This window comes from Thalia democratica, chromosome 6 (genome assembly GCF_965202585.1).
Source record: "Thalia democratica chromosome 6, ktThaDemo2.hap1.1, whole genome shotgun sequence".
Lineage (NCBI taxonomy): Eukaryota > Metazoa > Chordata > Thaliacea > Salpida > Salpidae > Thalia > Thalia democratica.
The window spans coordinates 1,842,181-1,869,166 of record NC_139170.1 but is presented as its reverse complement, the minus strand read 5'-3'; the positions used below and the strand labels follow the sequence as shown (position 1 = coordinate 1,869,166).

Sequence of the window (26,986 nt, the reverse complement as noted above, 5' to 3'; positions counted from 1 at the left end):
TAAAAAAAAAAATTTAAATTATTATTTTTCATTACATTGTTACAACATTTGTAGTCAGATGTTTTGATAAAGAAATTAGAATATCAAAAATTAGAAGCTGAAAACTTCACTCTGTAAACTCTTGTTTTATATTAGTTAGAAACAAATACCAACAGTATTTTACAATACTTATTCTAATAACTATATGATAATCTTATAATTTAAAAATAAAATACCAAACATTTCATACGACAACCAAAAGTTTTTTTTTCGTGCAACAGGTCCTCAGACCAAACTTTTTGAGCTTCTTTTTTATCGTTCAATTAATTATAATAATTACAAAGCTTTTTAAACTAAACTTAAAATATGGCATTCTAAATGAACGAACAAACCTTCAATTAATACAATATTATATTAGACTTTGGCAAGCACAAACTTCAAAATTTATTGTACAGCATCGTTTTTTAGAATTCCTAGAATTTGATAGAGCTCTAAATGCTTATAAGTCGTTTTTTAATGTAGTGTTTGTTTAGTAATTGTGAGCATACTTACTATTATAGAACTGGTAACTTTCTTACAAAGTTTGATAACACTTTTAGACACCGACAAAAACTAGCTTGTGCTATTGTTGGGGACAGTTAAAAACCTACAAAATAAGAATGCTAAGGTTTTTTTTTGGCTAAAAAATATTATTATAATTTATTGATCGACACAGAAACATGCTCTATATGTTTAGTTCTAGGACCTGGTGCACGAAGAACCTTTCGGTTATTGAGCCACCGCTTGGTTGCCTTTTAACATCTTGTCCAAGACAACAAGTAAAGAGATGTTTAGAAAAAAACACTTATTGCTCATAAATGTAAGTTTGTTGCAAAATTATAGAGTGTTTGGCTTTTTTTATACAAAAAAAGTGTAATCTTTCTAAACAACTTATTGAAAAAACAAAATTATAAAGCTAGTTTGAATAACAAACTTATTTATAATTGTTTTTAATTTTCTAAAAGATAGTCGAAATATCATTTTATCTAAGCTATTTAAATAAGTAACCATGTAAATAAAGTTATATTTTTATTTACTTGAAATATTTTCAAGCTGTATTTTTGTCTTGAAATTACTTATGGGTATCATATAATTTTAGTGTTAAAACAAAAAAACAAGGTCGTTTAAATATAACAACAGTTTCACAAGAACCTAATTTTTTAACAAACAATAAATTGAGTAATTTTTAAACTATTTCTGTCATACTTCATAAAGTAATTTTTGTAAGTTAGTTTTCACTTATTCAGGGTTCGTGCGCGATTTTTTTTTCATTTAGCCTGACTGAGAACAATTTAGCCTGACATTTTTTCAAAACAAGGAAAATCCCCTTTAGAAGTCATTTTAGGTATTGGGGGGTCTTGAATAGTACTATCGTAGTCTCTGACTTCAACCAGCTATATCTCAAAAATATTTTCAGCTTTACAAATCTGCAAAAAGCAACTCATAGCTTAGTTACAACTCAATAAAATAAGACTAAATTGTGAAAAAGGTGATTGACCCCTTATGCCCTTAACATAACAAATTCAGTGATAAGTTTTAAAATAAGTGTTATATCTAATCTACTACTAGTGTAAAAATTTAATATTTGCTACTAAATACAAATGCTTAATTTAATTAAACACTACGTTTAAACACTATAACCAAAAGATTTATAATAAAACGACGTGCATTGTCATGTTTTATTAAAATTTAAAATGAAACGCTTACACAAGTATTAAAATAAGTAAAAAATGTTTATTATAGTATTTTTAATAATACTTAAAATTGATACATGATTATAAATCCTAAACACTAAATAAATACAGTGATTGTTGATTTCATATCCAATTTAAAAAGCTTACACTTAAATTTATAAAAACCTTAAATATTTTGTTCTTGTAAAGAAAAATGAATTGTACCTAAAATTTGTTCTCCCACAAAACTTAGTACTTATATCTTAAAGCTAAGTTTTAGTGTTGAGAATATCTCTAACAACTTTAAACAATCAGTAAAATATATGAATAAACTGCTAAGAGTTAGAATCTAAAAAATATTTGGTATAAAGCGTTTAAATTAGAAATTAAAACAGTTCAACCAACTAAGCTCTGAAAAACATAGCTGATGTATACAAATTCAAACAAACAGCTAAGTTGTTGAATTAAACTGTAATGTTTAAACTGTATTTTTTTATGAATTTTCATTACTATGATGTATATAATCTTCTCAAAACAAAATAATGAAAATTCTTAAAATTTTTTTAGAGATTAGGTTTTAAGCATTTATTTTTACAAATACTGACTGATTTTGTCTTTAATAATCTTTATTTAGAAATAACATTACATCTCAATTTGATTTTTAAAAGATTTCTCTTTTTTTTAATCAAAAATTTTCAAGCATTTGAACTGAGAAAAACTGAGATTTTCAAATTTTTTAATAAAAAACTGATTTAGCCTGAAATTTTTCTACTTTTTTCAAAAAAACTGATTTAGCCTGACGCGCACGAACCCTGCTTATTTAAACAGTACTCACATTGCATGATTTATATAGAAATAGATTTAAAACAAACAATTTGAAACAAACCTTCACAATTGAAATGGAACTTATGTTGCTAATTTTAGTTTAAAAAAATTATTGATATATTTATCCCAAGTTTAAGTTGTAAACATCGAGCTTTTAGCAAATTAAAAAAATATATATAATTAATACAAATTAAATAAAAAACTGCATGTTATTTTTATATACCCTAATTAAGAGATGTATATATTACTTAAATATTTTAATTGTCAACTTAAGTTATGAAATATTTTCTTTAGCTACTTGGATTGCTTATATAAAAAAAGTTGTAGCTGTAATTGTTAAAAATTAAACTTATTCAGACAGTAATTATATGCTTGGCACCTTTTATGAAGAACTTAATACCTACTTTTTTAAACATTAGGATTTTAAGCATTGACTATGTCGAAACTAATAGTAAAACAGTTTAGAAAATAATTAAACTTAGTCTTTATACTAAATAAACTTCCTTATTTTGTTAAAAACTAAAAAATTTATTAATACGGAGTTAGATCTCCCAAATTTAAATTAATCGTTTAAAATTTGGCTTTTTAATTATGATAAATCTTACAACTTGTCATTAAACTTTGTTAAAATTGTAAAATAATTTAGTCGTTTTTTAATCGTTTGTAGAACTTTTTTTAAAGAAAATAGTACAAAAGGATTTTTTTTATCATATAACATAGTTTTATTTAGACGATTTCAAGTTACTAGTAAAATTTATTCAACTCAAATTAAAGTTATGTATCTATAACTTACTTTTTAGCTTTTTTTTTATGTCAAAAGCTTTTCTTTATTACTATTTTTTTCAACTTTAAATTCTGTTTTATTAACATAAACTTTAATTTAATTTTAATTTTTTAAAAGAAACAAACAAAAAGACGATTTTTTTTTTCAAAAATATTTTTTTTTTCTATTTATAAAACCATAAGTAATAAACTTTCTTTGAAATTTTTATTATACACAAAAATATTTTTTGCTAAATAAAAAAATAAATAAAATTTGTACTTGAAATTATTTTTAGAAAAATATTTATTATTTCGAGTCAAACAAAAATCGTACTATTAGTTTTAATTTGAATAAAAAAAATTAAAATTACTAAAAATCATAAAATCAAATTTTCATTCAAAATAAATTCTCTAGAACCATTACAATAAGTGAACAAAAAGTTACTAAGTGGAAATTTTCTAAAAACTTAATTAGTTGCTAAAAACTAGAACCTAACAATTTTTCTTAAATAAAATAGATATTAGAACCCTAAATTCCAAATAAAGCACACTTTTTAAAACAAACATATTAAACCAAGAGGTACTTAAAATTATCTAGAACAATGTTTTAAGACATTCCGAAAATAAAATTAAACTCAATTCACAAATCTTAAAACAATAATAATATTTTGTCAAACAATTACCTACTCAACCAAATCTAATCCTCACTGCTTCTTCCTCTTCTTCTTCTTGCACGGTTCATCACCTTCTTCAGTTTGCCTCTTCCTCTTCTTATCTTTCTTCTTCTTCTTCTTCTCGACCTCTTCCTCGTCCTTCGGAAGGACCAGTCCCTTCTCCATCAGCTTCATCTTCATCTCCTGCTGCTCCCTCTCCAGTCGCGCAATCTCCTCGTCCGCCTCCCTGCGTTTCCGCTTCTTCTTCTTCTTTTTCTTCTTGGGGGTTTCCCCAACTTGCTGAGACTCGGTTCTGTTTGAATTAAATTAAATTTTAAATGTACAACTGACTAAATTAAAAGCAACTGACTAAAGTTTCAAATAGAGAAACATTTTTTTTCAAGAATATTACAATTCCTCTCTTTTTCGTGTTTACTTAATAGAAGAAGTATTGTTTTTAATATTTCGATTTTATTATTCTTACAAGGTATATTTTTACTAAATGTTATATTTTCTTAGACATTCTTAATGTATACTAAACTTATGAATTTATATGTTTTGGTTTTAAGAAACAAATAGAGATTAATGAATCTATTCTTTAAAGAATTTATTTTACAAACTAAGTTTCGGTCAAAGACCTCGTCAATGCTTAAATAAATCTAAAAAGATATGTGACAGTCATGGAAAATAGCATTTAAACAATTAAATTAAAATAAAAACAAATTTTTACTCTTCTTTATTGGCCAAAGGGATATCTTTAAGGCTGTAGCTATTTTTTTTTTCTATAACTGATCAATTGGTTTTCTTTATAGAGTATACTAAACTTATATTAAAACTAAAACATTAGAAACATATACAAATATACATGAACCACAATTTAAAATTTTAGATAAAGTAAACATTTAATCCAAATGATTAATAAAAATATAGTTAAGAGAGTTTTATGAGCTAGTTTTAATTTCTTTAGTTTCAGACACAACTTATAAATAATACTACAAACAAATGACGAAATTAAATCATAAATTATTACAAAAAATTACTAACTCTTCTCGTGGCAAATCTTCATTGACTTGATCAGCATTTTCACTTCTAGATGAAAAAATAAAGATAAATTTGATTGAATAAGCAACAAACTAATTAAAAAAAACAGTTTGAACAGTTTAAATATACAACGGCTACCTGTATTAAAAATTCGTAGAAAACAGTTGATGTCTTTTTTTATGGTATAAAAATTTAGAAAACTTATTAAGTGAGATAGTAAAACGTTGGTTGTGAGATACTTTATAATTTTATAATAAAAAACATAAAACTAACTGGTTTTCAGTTGGAATTTCTGGTTCTTCAACATTTTCAGAGCTATCATTAAGAAATCTGTTAATCAGACATTCTCTGTTAACAATTAATAATATTTTCGTTAAATATTTGAATTAATCAATTTAGTTTTTAATGCTTAACATTTTTGTAAATACTTTTTGTAAATTAATTGTTTTTACCTTAACTAAAAAAGATTGCTCAATTTACTGGAATGTAAAGAGCTTATTTAAATAGAGGTGTGCAAATTAAATATTTTATTCAATTTACACACCTCTATGTCAAATAATCAAATAAGATGTGTGTACAACAACTTAAAGCAATAATGAAAAATATGCATTCTAAAATAAACTTCCAAGCATTAACTTTATGTTTATTAGTCATTGAAATTTTATAATATTTTTTTTACTTTTTATTGTGGACACCAAAAATATCTGCTTCCTGAAATTTCGGAGCTTCTTCAGTTTTTCTGAAAAAACTAAAGTTTTACAAATAAAAAAGTTATATACAATCAAAAAAAAATTGTTTTTATGTAATTAATTTACTTGTTTACAAATATCAACACTTAATGTTTTATTAATCTTTTAGCGAAGTATTTCAAATGTGATAAACTCGAGGATAAAACTTAAAATATAAATCAGTTTTAATTGTTTTTTTTTAATAAAATATTTTTGTTATTTATTTAAATTTTTTAAATGTGTTATAAAACTTTACTTTACAAGTATCAGTAGCTATACTATTTTAAATCTTAAACAAAATCATTTTATAATCAACAAAAAATTCTAAATTTATTTTATTTATAAACACAAACTTTTTATTGTGAACTCCAAAAATATCGGCTTCTTGATGTTCAACTTCATCAGCAAAGGTCACTGTTGGATTTCTAATAAAAAATTGATATATTTATACAAATTATCACATTGTGAATAAAATATAAAATATACTGTGAATAAAATTTAATAAATTTATATAAGTTATCACATTATCAGCTAATGTTATGTTACTGTTAGATTTCTAAAAAAAAAAAAGTTACTTATATAAAATATTTCATTATTAGATAGTAAATTACTGTTGTATTTTTGTAAAGAAGTAACAAATTGTTAAGCAATATATTTATTTATTTATAAAATGTAAAATGAATAGCTATTATTAAATACTGAATGATATTTGTACAACAGTTTGTTGAAATTTGTATGTACAATTTAGTTTTGATATTCTATATAAACATAATGTTTTAGTTTATTATCAAATTACAAAGCAAAATGTTATTAGGCTTAATTTATTTATATTTCTAATATGAAAATACTTAACGAACTTTTTAGGTTCAGGGTTATCTTCAACTCCAGAATCATAAAAACTTTGTTTTTTGTTTTTATCAAAATTTGCTTCTCCTTCTTCGTATCTATAAATAAATAATTAATATGATTATAACAAAAAACAATTAAAGTGCAGTACCTTTTTTGTTGGTTTTATCTGTTGATAAATAATGTTAAAATCCCACATGAATTACAACATAATAATATTCAATATTTACCATTTAAAGCAGTAGTTTGGTATTATTTGTATTGATTTTAGAAAACAAATAAAAAGATCTCAACTGCTAGAGGAAATCTAATGAACTTATTCTTTCAAGACTTTATTTTGCAAACTAAGTTTCGATCAAAGACCTCGTCAGTGCTTATATAAAAAATCTTATTCAAATAGAATTCTATAGTAGTTTAGTTGTAAATTTAAACATGAAATATAATTACTAAGTAGTTAAATTAAAAACATAAACCAGCAGACGGCTAGATAAAAACACTTGACTAAAATCAAGTGAATGTGTTTCTTTACATTACATAATTGCCAAAAACTCAGACGAAATAAACATATAAGCAGTATATAAGAGTAGTAGTAGAACCAGTTGTTCCTTTGAAGTGATGTTATCTTAAGAGCTTAAACAAATATTTCCATTTTCTACAAAAACAAGAATGCATCAACTAACTGTTCGCAACTGGCGTGAATTGATAGATTTCCGTTTCCTTCTTCGATTTTTGTGACTTTCAATTCAACTTCTGCTCCTATTTTTGGATATATTCTGAAAAAAAATTACTATTAGTGATCAAGTTTAATATAATTTTATATATTTCTAAACAACTAGCATTCCAAAAAATATTATTTTTTTATTATTCAATTCAAATAATTAATGAAAACACACACAGTAAAAACTTGCTAAGCTAGTTTGAAGTTTCTGAATGGTAGTTCAACTAGCCAGGGTTGCCACTTGTTTTTTCCAAATTTCTTTCAGGTTTTTAAAAGTACACATTTTTGGGTCTATTTTCAGTTTAAAGTTAATTTTAAGGTAAGAAAATTCTGTTAAATAGTACTAAATCATTTAAAAGATACTATTAAGCTACTTTAAATGTGTTTTTTATTAAAAAAACATTTTGATGATCACAAAAATTTCTTATCTTTATAATAGAGTTTTTGTGTTAAATTGAAATTTTAAAATTTAACATGTTAAGATTGTTAAAAATTACAGGTTTTTCCAGGTTTATTTTACCTAAATTGTCAAATTCCAGGTTTTTCCATGTTTCCAGGTAAAGTGGCCTACCCTGACTCAGGTTTATATTTTTAACACTTACAAACACTTACTACAACTATTACCAAAATTATAAATAGCAACATTTACTATTAAAAGGTCGCCCAGCTAATTTGAGCTCTTTTGATGTTTTTATTTTTTCAGATAATAGAACAATTCTTCAAATTTAGTTTAAATATTTATAGTTAAGTTTAATCAAATTAAAAAAACTAGTTCATTATAAACTATTAACCTCTCCCCAGAACTAGTGGTGAGATATTGAACAACAATGTAGAAATATCCGTGAACAAGACATCCAAATGCTTTGTGGCTATGGTTTGATACAACTCCCTACAATTGTTACTTAGTTGAACTAAACATTAATTTTTATGGCAAAAAAAGTTTTAGTGTTTTTAATTTATCAATGCCACACCAAAGAAAATGTTATACTGTTGTTTGTTAAAGCAAATATTCTTTGCACAAGTTTTTTGATTATTTTGGCCAAAACCTAGTAATATAGTAAAAGAAAAATAATTACTCTGGATGAAAGACTAATGTTTACTTTGACAACTAATAATTAAACTAGTGAACAAGACATCCAAATGCTTTGTGGCTATGGTTTGATACAACTCCCTACAATTGAAACTTAGTTGAACTAAACATTAATCTTTATGGCAAAAAAAAAGTTCTAGTTTTTTAAATTTATCAATACCACATCAAACAAAATTTTATTCTGTTGTTTGTTAAAGCAAATATTGTTTGCACAAGTTTTTTGATTGTTTAATTTTCTTATTTTGGCCAAAACCTAGTAATATAGTAAAAGAAAAATAATTAATCTGGATGAAAGACTAATGTTTACCTTGACAATTAATAATAAAACTAAGTACAAGGGTTGCATATCTTAATAACAACAAACAAACTAACAACAAAAACTTCTTTTTTATTTAAAAATTAAAAAAAACTAGAAAAACCAACAAGAATTTAAATCTGAACAACAAACAAACATAAATATTTGAGATAAACAAACTAACAAGGAGTGTGTCTTTAATTTTAGGACTGAACACAACAAACTGACAGTGAAATTCAGCGTCCAATTTACCATGGTTACCGGATTGCCTCAATTTCACATAATTATCAACTGGCTTCAACTGGTTGCTGTAGGCAACAGGTGTTCCCCCTAATCTGTGAATTACATACAATTTAAAATGTGTTACTTAAATGATTTCTCTGAAAAATTTACAATGAAATATTTCCATTTTCATAAAGTGTTTGTTTAAATTAAAAGTACATATTTCAATTAGTTGTTTAATAGTTGGTTTATTTTTTTAGCTTTCATTTGTATAAGATTCTATTAGTTTCAAATCGTTTAAATTTTTTATGCTAATAAAACTATCAAAGTATGTTGAAAGTAATGTTTAACAAACTATAGTGCGAACACATTTTAAAAAATTATAAAACATTAGTTTAATCAAAATAGGATACAAACTAACTTAAAAGACTGGAATTGTAATAAAATAAACTACATATAAAATTTTTAGTTCAAAATAAATAAAGAAACAATAAAACTCTTACACTTGATCGTAGAATTTTATTTTGCTGTTCAGCACATATTTGAGAAACTTGGTGAGTTTCCTCTTGGCTGCAGGCGGAATTGAAAAATGCTCAATTTTTGACACAAGCTTCAAACAGGAATTTTCGTTTGAAACTTTCGCCTTGGCAGCTTGGAAGTTGTCAAATATGTAATCACTCATTTATTTAAATATTTTCTGTGAACAGTTACAATTGTTATAAATCTATAAATAAAAATACGTAATGTTTACACAAACTGTACTTAAAATTTTTCTATGAACTTTTTTTTCTTAAGTTAAATGATAAATAAATGGTTTTTAAAATGTACAAAACTTAATGAAATTTTACTTATTGACTACACAAAACTTCATTAACTTTTTTTTGGCCTAGATTTTTCTAATTGTAGAAGGTTTGCTATTCTTTGAGTCAAAAAAAAAACCAAGTGACAAAAAACTGTCTGGGGTCATACAAAGGTTTCTAAAATCCTATTTAAATTCTTAAACAAATTAACAAAAAAAAAACTTTTTTAAACTAATAAAACTTGTGAACAAAATTGGTTATAAAATACAGAGTTTGTGCGCAAATTTTATTTCATTTAGCCTGACTGAGACAAATTTAGCCTGACATTTTTTCAAAGTAAGGAAAATCCTCTCAAGAAGTTATTTTAGGTATTGGGGAGTCTTGATTTGTACTATTGCAGTCTCCAAATTCAACCAGCTTTATCTCAATATTTTGATCTTTAAAAATCTGCAAAATGCAACTCATAGCTTAGTTACAACTCAATTGAAAAAGACTAAATTTAAAAAAGGTGATTGACCCCCCCCCCCCCTTATAAGAAAATAAATTCAGAGATAAGTTTTATGGTAAGTGTTATATCTAATCTATTACTAATGTAAAAATTCAATATATATTACTAAACACAATTGTTCAATTCAGTTAAGCACTAATTACAAACATTATAACCAGAAGATTTATAATAAAACGACGTGTATTGTGTGTTTTACTAAAATTTAAAATGAAACGCGCTTACACAAGTATTAAAATTCAAACAAACAGTTAAGTTGTTGAACTAAAGTGTAATTTTTAACTTTAAACTCTTTTTTTTTTATGAATTTTCATAATTATGATGTATATAATCTACTCAAACAAAAAATGAAGATTCTTAAAAATTTCTTAGAGATTCAACAAAAGCTAACTGATTATTTTTACAAATACTGACTGTTTTTTTTTCTTTAATAACTAAATCTTTATTTTAAATAGATTCACATCTCATTTTGATCTTGAAAGATTTATCAATTTTTTTTATCAAAAAATTTCAAGCATTTGAACTGAGAAAAACTGAGATTCTCAAATTTTTAAATAAAAAAACTGATTTAGCCTGACGTTTTTCAACTTTTTTCAAAAAAAAATGATTTAGCCTGACTTAGCCTGACGCGCATGAACCCTGAAAATATAAAATATTGAAACTGGAATAGCTAAATATTATTCAGAATCTCGCAAAAAAAAAATAACTGCAATATTTAAAAAGTTTAAAGCTATACAGAGTTTAAAATAAAACACAAAATGGCCTGATTCATCATGAGTTTTTAAAAATATTTCATACTAGCCTGAGTTATCCTGAATAATCTTTTGATTTTCAAAAATATGCCATTTTAGTTTGTATTTTAGTGTGTATAAATTAGAAAGTTAAATGCTATTAAGGCCATGAAGGGAGGGGTGAAACACATTTTTTTACAAAAACTAACTTTGGCTTCTATATGAAAGAATTAATTACAAACTATAAGCCAGTTTATATAGAATTCAAAATTATCATTTAACTTTTAATATATTTTATTTTTGTATAATGTTTACAAAACAAATATGAGGACCGCAAGTTTTTTGTGGTCAATTTTCTCTGAAATTTAAAAAATCACTAAAAATCTTTCTCCTCTTTCATTTTTCAAGCAATCTTCTTCAAATTTCAGGAAATGTTCCTTACATTATAAGAAAAAAATGTTACTTTAGAATTTTAATAGTATAAAAATATAAATTTTATGACAAAAATTAAAAAAAAAAGTCTTTTTTTCTCAAAAAAAATTTTAATAAAATTCTTTTAAAGTCCTAAGTAACTTTTTTCTGTTAATGTATAAGGATTATACTGAGGTAGTTTGAATAAGATTGCTTGAAAAAAGTGGGAGATCAATTTTAAATAAAATATTTTTTTAGGCTGCCTTAGTTTTCCCTTCCCATAAGGAACCTGTTATGCAGCCCAACTTTAACTGGACATATCTCAAAAATAATTCGAATTTTTTAAACCATAAAAACCAGATCTTCTATAAAAAAAAATCAACTTGTAAAAAACATGGCTTACCCATCCCTATGGCCTTGACTTGCGATTGATGTATAGTATAGCTTTTAGATAGTGTTAAACATAAAGAATCTTCATACAAATAAAACATAAAACACAAAAACTCTCAACTTTCATTACTTATTTGTACATGTGCATTTGTACATTAACAATTTTTTTATAAATCAAGAAATAATAGTCATAAAGAAACCATAGTTAATTCAAAAAATAAAAACAAATTATAAATCAAAAATTTTCATTACTGTTAAATAAAGCTAAAAGAAATAATAAACAAAAATGAAAATATATTTAAAGCAAAATAAAAAGCTTTACTGGCTTAAGTAAACAAAAATACAGTACAATCTTTTTAAAACTTTTTTATTAGAATAACTTTGTTCTTTAGTTCTTTTGGAGTGTCTTTAAGTCTAACTCTAACTTATAAATTTGTTTTAACTACTTAAATATGTAAAACCCTTAACTATTGCACTTATTTGATACATTGTCTTCTCTTTTTAGGACTGAGAATAGAAGTATAAACTAGTTGAGATTTGTCAGCAAAGTACACTTCTTCAGTCAATTTTTTTATACATCTTTCAACTTGAACATATGGCAAAACTTGCAACTCAAGATGCTTTTCAGGATAAAAATATCTTTTTTATCTTTTTGTTTTAATTTTTATTGTTCTCTCAATTATAAAACTTGGATATCCATCTTTTAGTAGCACTTCTTTTATTACTTAATATTCAGCTAATAAAATTTAGATTTACAGTTTTTCTAGATCTGTGATACATAAATTAATTAGTCCAACTAATTTCTTTTACCAGTCTAGTATGATTAGAAGTTCAAATGCTATTTAGCAAATCTAGACTTTTTAAAACCAAAAGTTAATCCTTTTTTTTTTTGACCTATATTAGAAGTTAGTTTCTCACTTCAACTCCTTTGGTAAACTTGATAAAATTATGTACAAAAATCTATTTTATTAAAATTTTGATGAATTTGAAAACCATTTAATATCAATTTCTTATGTTTTCACTAATATTTATTATAGAACTATATTCTAAGCACCTAAAACTGTAACAATTTGAATTAAAAACTGGTAATACCTTTTATTCAAGATAGCTTATAAAGATATTAGACTATATAGATCCTGACAGAAGTCATAAAAACCTAACAACCAGACAATACAAAAATTTGTTGAAACTAAAGTCTATACATTTAGTATCTAACTTCATAAAACTAATTAACATTAAGTATATATATTTAAAATTAAGAGGATCTTTAGAAATAAATTATTAACAGTTTTAGTTAACGTGCATTTGTATGATACAGTCATAGAGATCTCTTTTTTAGATTTTCTTTTGCTTCGAATTTTGTAAGCAACTCAAGATGTTACTGTAATGCAAGTTTTACAAGTTTGTATATTACAGAAGTTAGAACCAAATTAAATTAATATCACTATGAATATACTTTAAACAGTATGTCCAAACAGTTTTAGCATTTTATATATAAAACTGTATTAGGTATTACAAGGTATTATCTATATTTAGCTTATATTTTAGAGTCTAGGAAAATGAAGCCCAATGAGACGTCACTGGAGGAGGACCAAGCTTGGATTGTAAACTGCTGGAATTATGCAGCTGTCTCAACTATGTTTCAAACCATAGCTTAATGTTTTCTAGTTAAAACATTAGTATTTTTCTTTCCATAGACATCAATTACCATGGCAGATATATGATTACATTAATAAATCAAAAATGTTGAATACCTTTTTATAAATGGTAGTGACAAATAAAATCTAACTGACAATGGAGCATCAGTACTACAAAATTAATTATACTATACAATTCTAACTAAAAAATTTATGTTAAATAAAAGATTCACTTAAAGTAAATAAACCTATTAATATATTTATATTAAAACTATTAAAATATTTTCTCAAAAATAATTTAACAAAGATCATAAACAAGCATTTCCTTTACAAAATTTTAAATCTAGTAAAAATAAGTAAAGTTAGTATTAGATAAAAAATATGCACTTTCAATATTCACAAATTTAAACATACTAACAAAAAAGTACAAAATGTAAAGAAAACTAGAAACATAAAATTTGACTTAAAAAACTAAGTTTTAATAAAAATACTTCTTTTTTATATTCTAATTTTAAAATAACTAAAATAAGTTATATTAATTTCTGATAAGAATTATTGTCTAAATATTATAAAACACAAGCTTTGTCTGAAAAAATAAATAAAAGTTTTAAAAGCTACTACTAAACATATTTAACATCAAATGATGCATAGAATCATAAGTTCAAATTTATTTCATAACTATCTATTATAACTATTATTTTATTCATTCAACACATACACCACAAAAATTAAGGTTTACTTGTTGTGGTTTAGATTAAGTGAACTATTCATTTTCAAAATCTTTTTTTAGTGATTATGATTTCTTAATTTTATTCAATTACATACTTAATTGAATTTATCTCAGTAGTCAGAAAGTCATTTTATTGTCCAACACTGGGTTTTGATCTTGCAAGTTCAACTCAGACAGTTTTCAAAGTCACCATTAGGACTCCTTGTTGAATGTAAGAAATAAAAATGCATTGATATGTTACATTTGCAAAACTATGTGACAGTTATCTTAAAGTTTATTTTTTAAACTTTTTATTGTTACTTTTCCTTAAAAAATGTGACAAGCATAAAGTTATTGTTATAGGAAAATTTATTAATTTTTCAAAAAACATATAACTTTAATGTCAATTATTTTCCTTATTTTAAAAGCTATCTAAAAAATTTTTCTTATCTTAGAAAACGCACCTTTGCCTTTAATTTAAAAAAAAAATTATTTAATTTGGGGTTGGAATTATTTCATGGGGTCCCTCCAAAAATAAAGGTTTTTTTTCGTTTTTTTTCATCAAATGGTATTAGAACCAAAAATAAATATTTCTTTTTAATTTTTTTTTTGATTTCCCTTAGTTTGCATGTTATAAAAACTCTTAAATAGTTATTTTATAAATAATGTTAATATCTTTTACGATTTGGCCCAAAATCAAAATGTAGTATATTACACTATCATTTGCCTTGGCCATTTCCTAGATAAAAAATTGATAAAAGGAAAAAAAAAGTTAATAAGAATGTGAATATACAACAAATTTAATTAAATTATTTTATTTTAATTTAGTTTGATGTAATTCACATTCTTATTAACTTTTTTTTTCCTTTTATCAATTTTTTATCTAGGAAATGGTTAAGGCAAATGATAGTGTAATATACTACATTTTGATTTTGGGCCAAATCGTAAAAGATATTAACATTATTTATAAAATAACTATTTAAGAGTTTTTATAACATGCAAACTAAAAGAAATCAAAAAAAAAAATTAAAAAGAAATATTTATTTTTGGTTCTAATACCATTTGATGAAAAAAAACGAAAAAAAACCTTTATTTTTGGAGGGACCCCATGAAATAATTCCAACCCCAAATTAAATAACTTTTTTTTTAAATTAAAGACAAAGGTGCGTTATCTAAGATAAAAAAAAATTTTTTAGATAGCTTTTAAGATAAGGAAAATAATTGACATTAAAGTTTTATGTTTTTTAAAAAATTAATAAATTTTCCTATAACAATAATTTTATGCTCATAAAAATGTGCACAGTTCAGCTAGCAAATTTTCAAACATTCAATGTTCAAAACAGACTTTTAAAAGGAAAAGCAACTGTATCGTTGAAAGAAAAATTTGAATTTAAAAACAAATGAGAAAAAAAAAACAACTTATTTTATAAAATTCTACAGGTCTTTTAATAAGGTATTTTCATTTAGTTTTGTATCTTTTATAATTTATTTTTCTTTAAAACTAAAACTCGATAAAAATAACAACAATTTTAAGTTTTATTTTAATCTCTATGAAATATACAAACGCTACTATAAGAAAAAGAAATTAATTCTAAATTTTATAATACATAAGTTTTTCTATTTTGCACTTAACTAAAAAATAAAAGTTTTTGCCATAAATTTTTCACAGATAATGTTGCGCGTAAGAGCTCGTTGAAATAAATCTTAAATAAGTGAAAAATAGTTGAACAGACAAAATCTAAATTAACCTAAAAAGATTATAGAATTGCACTTGATAATTTGAATTTTCACTTTTTTAAAACGTTCAAATATCTATTTGAACTGAAAAAGAAGTTTTTATCTGCAAATTAAGAAAAAAAATTAACATAGGTAAGAAAATAAATAATCTAAAACTATTATAATACTTTTGCTGAAGTAGTCTTTAAATTTTTGTGTTTTTTTCAACACACGTTTTTAAAATAATTATAATTCATAATTAGTCTGCAAGAATTCAATGAATTAAAAAATTCTGAGTATTGAATAAACAAGCATTTTTATTAAAAGGTCATGCTCAAATAACATTTTTAGATGCTGTCATATATATCTTAAAAATATGCAATTAAATAATTTTTAGGTGGTTTTTTTAGTTGTTGAGTAATATAAAACTAAATTTTTCAGAGTCGTGTTTTTTTTAATAACATATTTTATCTGATTTTTTAAAATGATTTAGAAAAAAAATCAGTTATCTTAAAGTTTATTTTTTAAACTTTTTATTGTTACTTTTCCTTAAAAAATGTGCACGGTTCAGCTAGCAAATTTTCAAACATTCAATGTTCAAAACAGACTTTTAAAAGGAAAAGCAACTGTATTGTTAAAAGAAAATTTTGAATTTAAAAACAAATGAGAAAAAAAACAACTCATTTTATAAAATTCTACAGGTCTTTTAATAAGGTATTTTCATTTAATTTTGTATCTTTTATAGTTTATTTTTCTTTAAAACTAAAACTCGATAAAAATAACAACAGTTTTAAGTTTTATTTTAATCTCTATGAAATATACAAACGCTACTATAAGAAAAAAAAAATTAATTCTAAATTTTATAATACATAAGTTTTTCTATTTTGCACTTAACTAAAAAATAAAAGTTTTTGCCATAAATTTTTCACAGATAATGTTGCGCGTAAGAGTTCGTTGAAATAAATCTTAAATAAGTGAAAAATAGTTGAACAGACAAAATCTAAATTAACCTAAAAAAAATTATAGAATTGCACTTGATAATTTGAATTTTCACTTTTTTAAAACGTTCAAATATCTATTTGAACTGAAAAAGAAGTTTTTATCTGCAAATTAAGAAAAAAAATTAACATAGGTAAGAAAATAAATAATCTAGAACTATTATAATACTTTTGCTGAAGTAGTCTTTAAATTTTTGTGTTTTTTTCAACACACGTTTTTAAAATAATTATAATTCATAATTAGTCTGCAAGAATTCAATGAATTAAAAAATTCTGAGTATTGAATAAACAAGCATTTTTATTAAAAGGTCATGCTCAAATAAAATTTTTAGATGCTGTCATATATATTTTAAAAATATGCACTTAAATAATTTTTAGGTGGTTTTTTTTAGTTGTTGAGTAATATAAAACTAAATTCTTCAGATTTCTGTTTTTTTAAATAACATATTTTATCTGATTTTTTAAAATGATTTAGAAAAAAAATCATATGTTCCTTTTTTTAAACATTTTACTGTTCAAGTAAAATTATTAAATAAACAAGAAGTTTAAACATTAGAAGAAAATACTGATAGAACTTTTTTTTAAAAATATTTCAGCGTACTACATTTTTACCTTCTCTAAAGAAGTTGTAACCAATCATTTAAGTATTTATGTTATTTGAAAATATTTTGTACATTTTAAATACAAAATTCAGTGAATTTCGTTTAGTTATCTTTCATTTCATTTTATTGATTATTAAATTACTAAATATTTAAACATTTAGATGATAAAAAAATTATATGCAATAGCTTGTAAGAAACTTTAAAAACATGTTGTACGACTCGATAACCGAAAGGTTTTTCTTTTTTCACCAGGTCCTTAGATCAAACCTTTTGAGCCTTTTTTTACTGTTCAACAAACATTGCAATGCATTTCTGCTTGCAGTTTTGAGTTTGTGATTAGTGAACATAAACTATTTTTAAATCAGAAATGCTGTATAATATTAGAAGGAATAATTCTAAACTTTAAAATATAAAATTACACACAATGTCATTGAGGTTGAGTTATTTCTCTAGAAATTTAATTAAAGCTTCCAATTCATACAAACTACAAGTAATTTTTGTTAAAAGTATTACCTTGTTAATTATTTTGTATGTCTATTTTTGTGTTATCAACGTTATATTAGCATTTCTACTACAAGTAACCAAAAGGTTCTTTGTGTAACATGTCCTATCAAATATTTTGAGCCTCATTTTTGTTTGTTCAATAAACTATAAATATTTAAGTTCTGAATGTTTGTAAAAAAAAACTTAAAAAAAAATTTAGGACCACATAGTTTTAACTGTTTTTCAGTTTAATATAAAACTAGAAGCTATCAAAATTATTCTTGTGTTATTCACAAAAAATCTTAGATTAAAGTACTGTGACCTGATGTAGTATAGAAAACTCATTAAGTTTAATGTTGCAAGATCAAAACACTGTGGTAAACACATATAAAAAACAAAAGTTTAATGCAAAAGGTTATTTATAAGCTCACTTTTTGATGTTGATGGTCATGTAGCAAAATAATTTCTAAAAAAGTTACACCAAGTTGCCACAGGGTACAGGTTGCAATAAAATAAAAAGTTAAAATAACAATACTTCGGTAAATTAGTAACTTAAGCACTTTGGTATGCAACTCGATGACCAAGAGGTCTTTTTGTGTACCTAGGTCCTTAAACCAAAAATTTTTGAGAAATTTTAATTTTTTTTTCCGCTAATATACTATATATACTAAATCTTTAGAATAATTCAAATCTATTAAAAATCAATTTTTCTTACTTGACTTTATGGTGGGGTAAATAATTTGTTTCTCTATTCTATCTTGTTTTGTAGAGTTTTGAATAGGCTACAAGTTCAATTTTAATTTTTTTTTAATAAATTTAATTTTTTAGGTATGCTGGTTAAAGTTAGAGAGAACAATAGGCTTTTTATGAGAGGAGAAAACTAAATCTGTGGATAAATCAAAATCACTAAAAATTTACCTCCTCCTATGTTTATTGAGATTAATACCTCAAATGTTCAGGAAATTTTCTTGCAACAATTAAATAATCTATTACAAAAATTTATGAAAAATAAGAAAATATATTTTTTATAAAAAAAATAAACCATAAAAAAAATTCTTACTAAGTTCATGTATATTTTAAATATTTTAATCAAAATTTAATAAGTAGTGCAAAAAACATTTCCTTAACATTTGATGTATTAATCTCAAAAAGCGTAGGAGTAGATAGATTTTAAGTGATTTCTTTTTACTATTCTATCTAAGGCCATAGGGGGGAGGTAAGCCATGTTTTTTATAAGTTAATCTTATTTTATTGAGTTTTTTCTAAGCTTCAATATGCTTTTTATCGTTTTAAAAAATTCAATTTATTTTTGAGATATGTCCAGTCAAAGTTGGGCCGCATAATAGGTTTCTTATGGGAAGGGAAAACTAAAACAGCCAAAAACATTATTTTATTTAAAATCGATCTCCTCCTGCATTTTCAAGCAATCTTCTTCAAAGTATCTCAGTCTAATCTTTATACATTAACAAAAAACATTTCCTTATGACTTTAAAAGAATTTTATAAAAAATATATATTTAAAAAAAAAATAATGAATTTGTCATAAAATTTATATTTTTAAACAATTAAAATTCATATGTAACATTTTTTTCTTATAATGTAAGGAACATTTCCAGAAATTTGAAGAAAATTGTATGAAAAATGAAGGAGGAGATAGATTTTTAGTGATTTTTTAATTTTAGAGAAAATTGACCCTGAAAAATTTGCAGTCCTTACATTTGTATCGGAAACATTTTACAAAAAATAAAATATCTTAAAAGTTAAATTATATTTTTGAATTCTATATAAACTGGCTTATAGTTTGTAATTAAGTCTTTCATATAAAAGCCAAAGATAGCTTTTGTAAAAACAAAGTTTCAGCCCCATGACCTTAAATTAGAACCACATTTAAGAAAATTGTTTTTCTGTGAGACTGATTAACGATAAGTTTTGTAATAAATTAATTTTAAACTATATCTATTCTCTGTTTTAGTACACATAACCTGTTGTACTCTCAGACTTTAATTATTAAGATTTTTTTAAACTTGTACAAAGCAACTTTTAGTTTAGTTAAAACTCTACAAAATCTAATAAAGTTGTGAAACAAATTATTTTCTTTCCCCGTCATAACCTTGATTTAACTTACTACTTAAAATGGCCAAAAAGATTACTCTTAAAATAAAATCCTGGAAGAAAAGCTGAAAAACCTGGAAAAAGTTTTTAAAATTCCTATGGCCACCCTGACTTAAGCCATCAGATAAAAATTTACTAATTTAAGATTTAATTGTATATCTAGACTTTTATAAAAAACTTTAAAGTTGCTGATTGAAATTTTTTGAATAAATGACACTCTGTCTGTAGAAAAAGACAAACTTTTAATGAAACCCTTTTTTTAAATAAACATTCTAAGGAAACTTTGTAACCAGGATAGATATTTTATCTAAACAACTTATATTTGAATAATATAAGTTTTTAGTAATTGTTTTTTTTTTATGTTTTCCACTACTGGGATTTGATCTTGCACCAATCAACTTATATAGTTTTCAAAGCTATCATTAGTACCCTTATGCTATCAGGCCACACCTGATCGTACTATATTAAATCAGTAAAACTATTCAAATATAGAACTATTCGACTGTGAATTGTGCTTGTAATAGCTTTTTATCAAACTTGTTACAGTTTAGGCTACAAACATAAAGTAATCAAACATAAGTAGCAAGGTATGACTCTTTTTTTCACAATATATTCTATTTATTTATTTTCAAAAATGTTGGTACCAGACTTTCTTCTCCTAAATATTATTTATATAAAATGTTTAAGTTTTTCTGCTTCAAAAATTGAACTTATGCTGTTATAAGTTGTACTTTGTAAACAGTAGTTTGCTTATTATAGCTGCAAAGTTAAAAGCTCTAAAAATATGTATAATAAAAGTAACACATTTTTTTTTATTAGAACTTACTGTTTTATAAATAAAACAACTGTAGGTTTTATAAGATTAATAAAATATTGTTTGAGTAGGAAGCTTAAACTGTTTAAACCTTTTTTCTTTTCTTTTAATATTGTAAAATAGTAAAAATTATAGCTATTTTTAAGAAAAATAGTTAACACTGTAAGTTAAACTTAATAAGAATTAAACTGCTTTTATACTTTAACTTTCTTCTACACTTGTTTTATTAAACTTTTTTGTTTTTATTTGTTAGATTAGTGCATTTGCAGTTAATCAAAGTTATCAATTTCACAACATAGAAAATATTTTTGTGGTCATAGGGTGATTTCAATTTTGTTTTCATTATGTTATCTGTATTTTATAAGCAGCATGCTAACTTATTTTTATAATAATATTAGATAGCATGTCATAGTAAACAATCATTATTTTTTTATATTTTTATCTCATAGGTAGCATGCTAATTTATTTTTAGCATAATAAATATAAAATATTAATTACTATTAAATATCATGTTATGGCAAATGTTTTATGATCATTAAAGTAATATTTATTATTTATATTATTTTTATCTCCTAGGTAGCATGTTATCGTGACCCATTAATGCCCCATGAACTGCACAACCATCTGCAAAAAAGAAAATCTGTTGAAATTCCAGATGTTGATTCTATAAATGATGAGCACAAAAGGTACAAAGCCAAGTTGAAAAAAGCACAAATATGGGCAAAGTTTGTTTTTTATATTTGAAAATTACAGCATCAACTAAGTAAAATTTACTTAAGTAGTTGTAAATCTGTTTAAAATTACAAGTTTAGCATAGAGATAATCATAGAACAAGTATTTTAAGGTCATAGGGCCATACAAGTTGAACTTACTTTGTAGAGTTTTATCTAAACTATCAGAAATTTTTTACCACGTAAATAAATTCAAATTAAATTTTGAGATATAAGGAATAAAAGTTGGTGTGCTTTATAGGTTCCTTATGGTAGGCTCAAACCAAAAACATAAACAAAAATATTCCATTAAAAATCCATTAAAAATCCATCTTCTTTGTCATTTTTGAACCAATCATCTTCAGATTTTTCTGTTACAGAAAGCCCATTACAAAACTTTATACAGATTTTATGCAGAAATTTTGTTAAATTTGAAAAACTTAATTTATTATAAACAACTTTTTTTTTTTGTAACAATTTTATTTTTATATAGCAGCATTAAATGTCTTTTTAACTATGAATGTAACATTTCCTGAAAGTTTTAGGTCTCTATCTCAAAAAATGAAAGAGAAGATAGATTTTTCAGTAATTTTTAAGTTTCCAAGAAATTTGACTCTAAAAAGTTTGCGGTCCATACATCTTAAAAGTTAAAAACATTTTTTAATTCTATAAAAACTGGCTTGTAGTTTGTACTTAAGGCTTTCATATAAAAGCCAAAGTTATTAAAAAAAATGTTGGAACCCCATGCCCTTATTAAAGAAAATTATTAAGATTTTTTTTGATAAGTATTTTCATTTTAACAACTGTAAATAAATTTAAATATACTAAACGGCAAAGTAAACAGGAATTTTATTAAAGTATGGAATAATTTTGTAGCTTATTTTTTAGTATTTAATACTTTAAAAAATATTTACATTATTTATCTGGTGCATTAGTTACATAATGTAAAAAGTTAATACATTGTAAGCTTTTTTTTAAACACTTACTGCAAAACTGACTAGTTCTGAAAAATCATTTAACTAAAATATATTTAAAGAAAGTGAATTTAAATTATTATAAGATTATTAATGTAATTTATATTTAAAAACACTAAATATGTAAGAATAAGTTTTTTTTTAAAAGTTATTGTTTAAAAAAAATCAGGAAAAAAGTGGAACAGTTTAGAATGAAATAAAGATTATTTAGTTTTATGAATTTATGTTCAAAGTAAAGTAGTTAATTTTACTGTGCTAAGATAAGCCTTTTAGTTAACAACTGATCTATACCCTACTTAAGTTTGAAAAAGGTGAAATATATTTAAACTATTCATCAACTTTTACTTTAAAGGCTAATAGTGTCTTTTTATTTATACACTTTTTTATAGTATTCTGAGTATACTTTTTGATTCAAGCTTAAGTTTTGTGTCATTTAAGTATATTAATAAATTTTTCTAATTTACACATAGCATAGTTGTAAAGCTTTCATATTATAACATTTTTAACCAAATACAATTTTGCTTACCTAACTTTTTTTTTTTTACTTACGTAAAAATCCTACTATGTTAAATCATATTGCAGTAGAAGAAAAGTTTCAATGATAAAACTTATGTAATTAGTAAATATTAAGTTTTGTTTGACTTGAATATAGTTTCAAATAATTTCCAAACATCTTTAACTAATAAAACATTGTAATGTATGCATATTTATTTATGAAGAAGGCTTTAAATTTTTTTAGTAAAAACATGTTTTTTATCAACATGAACAATAATTTTCAAACAATGTAGATACGGAAAAGCGAGTCAGATATCGTACGATGAACTGTTTCCAACAAAAGAAGAAGTTCTTGCGGAATCAGAAGCAGAAAAAAGGTGGTGGCCAACTTTCCAGCAACTGAAGTCATCTGCTGACGAGAAAATTAAAGCTGAACAAGACAGAATTAAAGAGAGGTTTGTATGTTCAATATTAAAATACTTGCTTTATCAGATTTGCAAATTTGCATTTCAATCCATAACTCAACAGTCATTAAACTTAACACCTTTTAGTCTGTAAAATTTAACTTCAATATTGTAAACTCTATAACTTCTAAATTTACAGTCCAAAACCCCTTGTTTTTTACCCTAACACTTTTTTGATGGCTCAGTAATTAAAATTAATATTAAATCTATAGATCCATGACCCCTAAATGTAACTTGTAAGGCGTTCTAGTAAGAAGTTAAAAAAAAATTTTGCAGATTTACATTGATTAGTTCTAAACTTTTCTGGTTAATATGTTACTATATGTATTAATAGCTTTTGATTTAGCTTTTTTTAACTACAAAATTAAAATAAAATTATGTCATTCTAGCTACAACTATATTAACTCAGTAATCCTAAACTTGTTTATGTCCAGATTTAAATTAATTTGAAGTTTTAGTTTTTACTTTGGAAGATATCAAAATTCAGTTATATATTTGTACTATTTCAAGCTCTACTACTACTTAGTTATATAGCTTAAGGGTCAATTAGGTGGGCGATATTGAAAAGTCAATGAAAATGAATTACATTTCACAACTAAACTAGGCCGAAATGGCAACTATGTCTAGTACTAAACAGGGTTAGTAACACACAAGTGTCAAGTGTATAACAATATTTGCAAATACTCTTTAGCTCCTTGACTAGAGTTATTTTAGCAACTATGAGTAATACTTACGAGTAAGATTTTATCACAAACAGAGAAGCAGTGATAAAGAATAAAATAATTATATGGTTTTATTTTGTTGCCTTGAACCTGTAGCTACCAGATTTGTGGGCTATTAGGTTTGTTTTATTTTTGAATTGAAACCTTGCTTTGAACTCAAGCCAGCTTAATTTGAAACTTGACTAACTAATATTCCATAGCTCCAAACTTGAAGCCCATAAACCGTGACTAATTGCCAATCACAAACAGGGAAAATAATTTGTTAACAGAATTTTGTCAACTCTGTCCCTTTTTAGAATCCTTGATTAGATGCTAGGGTTTTTCATTATCACATCATACTTTCAAAATAGCTTTATTTGAAGCTTTATAAAACTAAGATTCCAGGTATGGGATCCATTCTTGAATGACCCCTAATTAAATGTTAATTCAATTACAGGGAAGCGCTGAATATAAATATACTAAGAGTTTTTAACTTTTCACAGGGAAGCGCTGATAGGATCTATTATTTAACTTAACTAATAACTTAATATTTGGAAATATTAACATTTTTTTTAAACTCGCAGGGAAGCGCTTATAGCGAAGAACATGGCGCAGATGCCGGCGTGGATCGACAAGTGGAGGAAGGATCAGGTGAAGGAGGAGGAGCTGGCCAAGAGGAGAATGGAGGAGAGGGAGAGGAACAAGGAGAGGAGTGATGCCAAGAAGAGGTAAAATTAATTTTAAAATTAAAATAAATTTTATTTATTGTTAAATAAATAGTTTAGGGAGTAATATTTAACATAAATGATAAAAATAATTTATTTCAAACAAGGAGAGGAGTGATGCCAAGAAGAGGTAAATTAAAATAAATAATAGATAATGTAGTTAAGTTAATTTAAATGTTTATAATATAAGGTAAAATAATTTTGAAATAAATTGTTAATAATGCATGTTTTATTGAATTTAATTAAAACAAACGTATGTTGTAGAGAGAAATGTATCATTAAATAATAGAGATAAGTTATTTCAAACAATAAGTTATTGTAGAAAGAAAAATTTCATTACAGAAAAATTTGAAACAAATAATATTGTAGAGAGGAAAGTTCTCACTAAATAACATAAAAAAAATTTGAAGCAATAAATTATTTTAAATATTAATAATCTCGAAGCTTAATATAGTAAAGAGGAATATCTCATAAATAAAAAAACAAATTCTTACTAACAATTAACATATATTTAGGGAGGAATACATAAGGGAAATTAGGGCGAATCAATTGAAGAGAGGCAAAAAGAAGAAGAAATAAATTGATTATATAATTTCAAATAGGTATTAATTGAAGTTTTATTTCAGTCTTTCTAGCTGTAAACATTTTGAAATTATTAAAAAAGAACAAATAAACAAATGACTTGATAAAAATAATTTTAAGTCTAGCTTTTACAAAAATATTATAAAGATTTTTCAAGTATAAAAAGGTTTTCTGTTGATATTTAGTTTAGTTAAGTTGTTAATATTTAAATTAAAGTAGCATTTTCAAGTACATTTGTAAAAAATTTGAAAAATGAATATTTTGCAAAGCTAAAAGTGTTATTTAAAAGTAAATTCACTCTACAACAAATTTAGATGATATACTAAACAATTTTGATAATTAAATAAAAGTTCGTTGACTTTTTCATGACATAAATGTTTTCAAGTTATATAATTTTGGTAATGTGTTATAAGTAACAAATGGTTGTATTTGTTTTAATCGAAATTTTATTATTTTGCTAATATTATATTTGTTAAAAATGTTTTAATTACTGTACTTTCTATAGTTAGTTCAAATTTGTTGCTAGTAAAAACTTTTTTTAAGGAATAAATTATAATTTGAATGAAATGTTTCATGTTTATACATTTTTAATAAGTAATCTTAAATTTTTGTTAGTAAATATAAAGTGAATACTACTAAGTTGTAAAATATTACTTTCTAATTAACAAATGTATAAAGAAACAATCTTGATTTTTTTTCAATATAAATTAAGTTTCTTTTTTAGACAAATGATACCTTTCAGAACAACATTAAACTAACAAAAAAGTTTTCGATTATTTTATGTTAAACTTTTTACTGATAAGATGCTTAATACGTTTACACTTTTTTTTACAAATAAAAGCCATAGTCAAATATTTTTAAATCTTTATGAAAACTGAATAAATAATTAGTAGAACTAAAGTAAGTATTTGTTTATTTAGCACTTTGATTTTTTTCTGCGTTACAATATCAAGTAATGTTGTAAATAGTTATAAACTATTAAAGTCAATTCTAGATATCCAACATAATTAATTTTTTAGTTAAAAAGTATGATACAAATAAACCAAAAATCAAACTTTTAAAAGAATAGATAACTAAAGAACATTGTTTCGACAACAATGTAAGAATGTTATATTAAGAATGCCTGTTTAATAATTTGCATTTCTAGGTTCAAGCTCTCTAAAAAATATATATAATTCCAACAGATTACGGTTTATTTTTTAAGACAGAAGAACTAATAATTCCAGAAAACTTTGTAAATGAAAGCTACTAAATTTAGTTAGTTTCTATATTAAAAAAACATATTTAAGCTGATCAAAGCCTGGTTTTTAGTATAAAATGCATTTTTTTTTAATAGAACCATATAAGTTTAAAAAACACTTTTCTTATTTTATCAATCAAGTAGAATTTGGTAATGTTACCAGAAAATATATTTGTAAGACTTAATAAAGTACAAATGAAAGCTTATTTTAAAATAAGTTTTTATTATAGGTTGATCTTTACAATGTATTTTTTAATGAATTTTTAACAAGCTTAAATAGTCTAATGCGGTACTTGTAAATATCAATTTTAACACTT

The 26,986-nt window shown here is 23.9% G+C and overlaps 2 protein-coding genes across 2 annotated transcripts; one reads left to right on the top strand and one right to left on the bottom strand.

Annotated features, from left to right (window-relative positions):
• Nucleotides 1-3,982: 3,982 nt before the first annotated feature.
• LOC145838054 (uncharacterized) lies at nt 3,983-9,561 on the bottom strand. Its single transcript, XM_082945583.1, has 10 exons — nt 9,375-9,561; nt 8,834-8,984; nt 8,056-8,153; nt 7,227-7,319; nt 6,558-6,644; nt 6,054-6,125; nt 5,652-5,711; nt 5,246-5,320; nt 4,976-5,020; nt 3,983-4,244 (listed from the first exon to the last, which is right to left on the bottom strand). The coding sequence occupies exons 1-10, from the start codon at nt 9,551-9,553 to the stop codon at nt 3,983-3,985; spliced, it is 1,122 nt and encodes a 373-aa protein (XP_082801709.1). The 5' UTR covers nt 9,554-9,561.
• Nucleotides 9,562-17,786: 8,225 nt separating this feature from the next.
• LOC145838678 (uncharacterized) lies at nt 17,787-25,763 on the top strand. Its single transcript, XM_082946300.1, has 5 exons — nt 17,787-17,860; nt 21,355-21,503; nt 23,251-23,412; nt 24,707-24,850; nt 25,363-25,763. The coding sequence occupies exons 1-5, from the start codon at nt 17,795-17,797 to the stop codon at nt 25,424-25,426; spliced, it is 585 nt and encodes a 194-aa protein (XP_082802426.1). The 5' UTR covers nt 17,787-17,794; the 3' UTR covers nt 25,427-25,763.
• The last annotated feature ends 1,223 nt before the right edge of the window (nt 25,764-26,986 follow it).

Bases quoted from the DNA above. Each gene is read 5' to 3' on its own strand.
- LOC145838054 (XM_082945583.1), bottom strand. From the start codon at position 9,553: ATGAGTGATTACATATTTGACAACTTCCAAGCTGCCAAGGCGAAAGTT. The intron at 7,320-8,055 runs GTTAATAGTTTA...ATTTTTTTTCAG, and splicing joins ACCACTAGTTCTGGGGAGAG to AATATATCCAAAAATAGGAG. The intron at 6,126-6,557 runs GTTCGTTAAGTA...ATTTTTTATTAG, and splicing joins GATAACCCTGAACCTAAAAA to AAATCCAACAGTGACCTTTG.
- LOC145838678 (XM_082946300.1), top strand. From the start codon at position 17,795: ATGTCATTGAGGTTGAGTTATTTCTCTAGAAATTTAATTAAAGCTTCC. The intron at 21,504-23,250 runs GTTTGTTTTTTA...CAAACAATGTAG, and splicing joins AAAGCACAAATATGGGCAAA to ATACGGAAAAGCGAGTCAGA. The intron at 24,851-25,362 runs GTAAAATTAATT...ACATATATTTAG, and splicing joins AGGAGTGATGCCAAGAAGAG to GGAGGAATACATAAGGGAAA.